General features: G+C 33.6%; 1 protein-coding gene across 1 annotated transcript in view; it reads right to left on the bottom strand.

Moving 5' to 3' along the window:
* Positions 1-549: 549 nt before the first annotated feature.
* The window catches only part of LOC115229302 (S-crystallin 4-like), an 18,670-nt gene continuing 16,465 nt past the window's right edge, over positions 550-2,754 (bottom strand). The window contains exon 6 of the mRNA XM_029799677.2: positions 550-960. Coding sequence (XP_029655537.1) covers positions 796-960 — 165 coding nt within the window. The 3' untranslated portion in view covers positions 550-795. The remainder of the gene's footprint in view (positions 961-2,754) is intronic.

A 2,754-nucleotide genomic window follows, 5' to 3' on the forward strand; every position in this document is an offset into this window, starting at 1 on the left:
TATATATATATATATATATGTGTGTATATATATATATGTATGTATGTATGTATATATATATACATATATATGTATATGTATATACATGTATATATATACATATATATATATACATATATATATACATATACATATATATATATATATATATATATAATATATATATATATATATATATATATATATATAGATATATGTATATATATATACATACATACGCATAAAAGTGTGCGTACATGCATGTGTGTGCATACGTATGGGAGTGTGTGCGTGCATGTATGTGTGTATCAATGATGGACTCACAGGTCGATTTCCATCTTCGATATGCAAAGGGGCCTGACTTTGTGGCAAATTTGCAACGCCACAGAGAACAATAGTAACAGAAAACTGTAGTCATTTGTGAAACATGTTATAGGATAAGTAGGTTGACATTTGATTTCTATGACGCATATATTGGGACGTGATCTCTATGAGGCATATATTGGGACATCCATGCAGCTTTGATGACGTTGATAAGAAGAGCACCTAAACATGAATAACAGAAATCAGTATGCTGTAATAACTTTAATAACTAGAATGCTTTACAAGTGAATTCACGAACAACGACATAGTTTCAACTGTATTAAAATCTCCCACAAACATTATTTAGCATTGATAAAAGAAAGACAAAGTTTCAGAACTCTCCAAGCAAGAATATGATGCTAGGTTTTATCGTTTGAACAGCCAAGATATTACTTCGCACATTCAATACAATTTCACTAGATTTCTCCCATAAAATCATAATTAATTCTAATATTAGCAGTCCGTTTCGTTGCGGCTTTTCAAGTATGATAAAACTTTTGGGTTTGCAGCAACCTGTTGTCTCAGGTTTCGAAGTTTCGGGAAATCATTTAGTAAAGATGGATTTTCTATTAGCGGATTCTCCAAGGCAGAGTAACACATTAAATCACAGAGTTTGATCTAAAGAGAAAAAGAGAAAAAAAGACATCATATGAGAGAAAGAGAGAGAGAGAGACAAAGAGAGAGAAACGTGACTAGTATGATTCTCTCTGCGACTCTATGACGTATTATTCTATAAATGTGTGTGAGTGCGTGAGTGACAGAGACAGAGAGAGAGAGGGAGGTAGATATAAATATATATACATATATATAAATGACAAGATTAATTCACTCTATAGGATTTTCTCATTATGTTTATAAGTGTTTCTAAAAACCTTCATTTATGACTTCTGTATCCACTAATTATATCCTTAGTCGCTATGTTAGACCTCTTTTGATCTTTATAGAAGCAATACTTGAAACAAAATATGTTTCATAATAGAGCTAAATATTTCGATATCACTCTTCTACGACGAACACAACGTCAACCAGAGTAACGTTACGAGGAGACTTCAAAGGTCACACACAAACAAACGTTGCACGAAAAATAGTATATGTAGGATATATATGTATTTTTTTCTCATAAGCCAAATTGATATCATTTATATATGAATGTTTGTAAAAGAGAAGCAATAATCATAAAAAGAAAACTCGTGAGATATGAAAATCACAATTTGCGTATCTGTAACGAACGAAATATTTCAAAATATTCCATTTCAAATAAGGATACTGAAAGTCAAGACTTAGGTTGTCGAGAATGAACGACATTGAAAATCTTGGCATTATAGGAGCACTCCGTCGGTTACGACGACGAGGGTCCCAGCTGATACGATCAACGGAAGAGTCTGCTCGTGAAATTAACGTGCAAGTGACTGAGCAATCCAACAGTCACGAGTACACCTAACGTTGTACTTAGGGAGATTCAGCGTGACACATAGTGCGGCAAGGCCGGTCCTTTGAAATACAGGTACAACTCATTTTTACCAGCTGAGTGGACTGGAGTAACGTGAAATATATTGTCTTGCTCACGGACACAACGCGTCACCGGGAATCGAACTCCCGACCTTACAGTCGTGAACCGAATGCTCTAAGCCACGCGCCTTCATTATGAACAGAATATTAGCTACCTATACAAAGCCTGAATTTTAGTGGAGGTAAATAGTAGACTATATCAACCTCAGTACACTGCAGGTGCTTATTTTAACAACTTCGAAAGGATGAAAGCAACGTTAACTTCGAGAGTATTTAAACTTAGAACGTATCAAACCTGAAGAAATGTCGCTAAGCATTCTGTCCGGCGGGTTAACGTCTTAATTAACATCAGTAATGACAATATTTGCCGCCTGTATTGATTTTTTGAATTCGGATACGAAACCTTGTTCAATAATTAAATCTGATATTAATTATTTATTTACATGCTTTCATACTTATGCAGGTTTTTTTTTAATTCCTAAATAACGAATGAAGAAAGAACTTTAGAAATCTATGCAAAAATGCCTATCAAAGGACGAAGATAACTTCATCCAGATATATATATATATATATATGTGTGTGTGTGTGTGTGTGTGTGTGTGTATGTATATATATATATATTCACACATGTACATGTTCGTGAGATATATTATATATATATATACATGTACACACACATACATATTCATTTACGTATGATGTATTTATGTATGATGTATATATGAATTATATGTGTGTGGGAGTTTCTTTGTGTGTTTTATACACACAAATAAAGATGGGTCGTAGGCAAAGTGTCGATAGCATTGTTAAAGATTGAAAACCGTTCGTAACACACTTCTCTCCCAACCCTCTTTCTACTACACAGACACAGATACAGACAGACACCTACACACGTGTGTCTAT

This window comes from Octopus sinensis, unplaced genomic scaffold (genome assembly GCF_006345805.1).
Source record: "Octopus sinensis unplaced genomic scaffold, ASM634580v1 Contig12411, whole genome shotgun sequence".
In the NCBI taxonomy this organism is placed as follows: domain Eukaryota; kingdom Metazoa; phylum Mollusca; class Cephalopoda; order Octopoda; family Octopodidae; genus Octopus; species Octopus sinensis.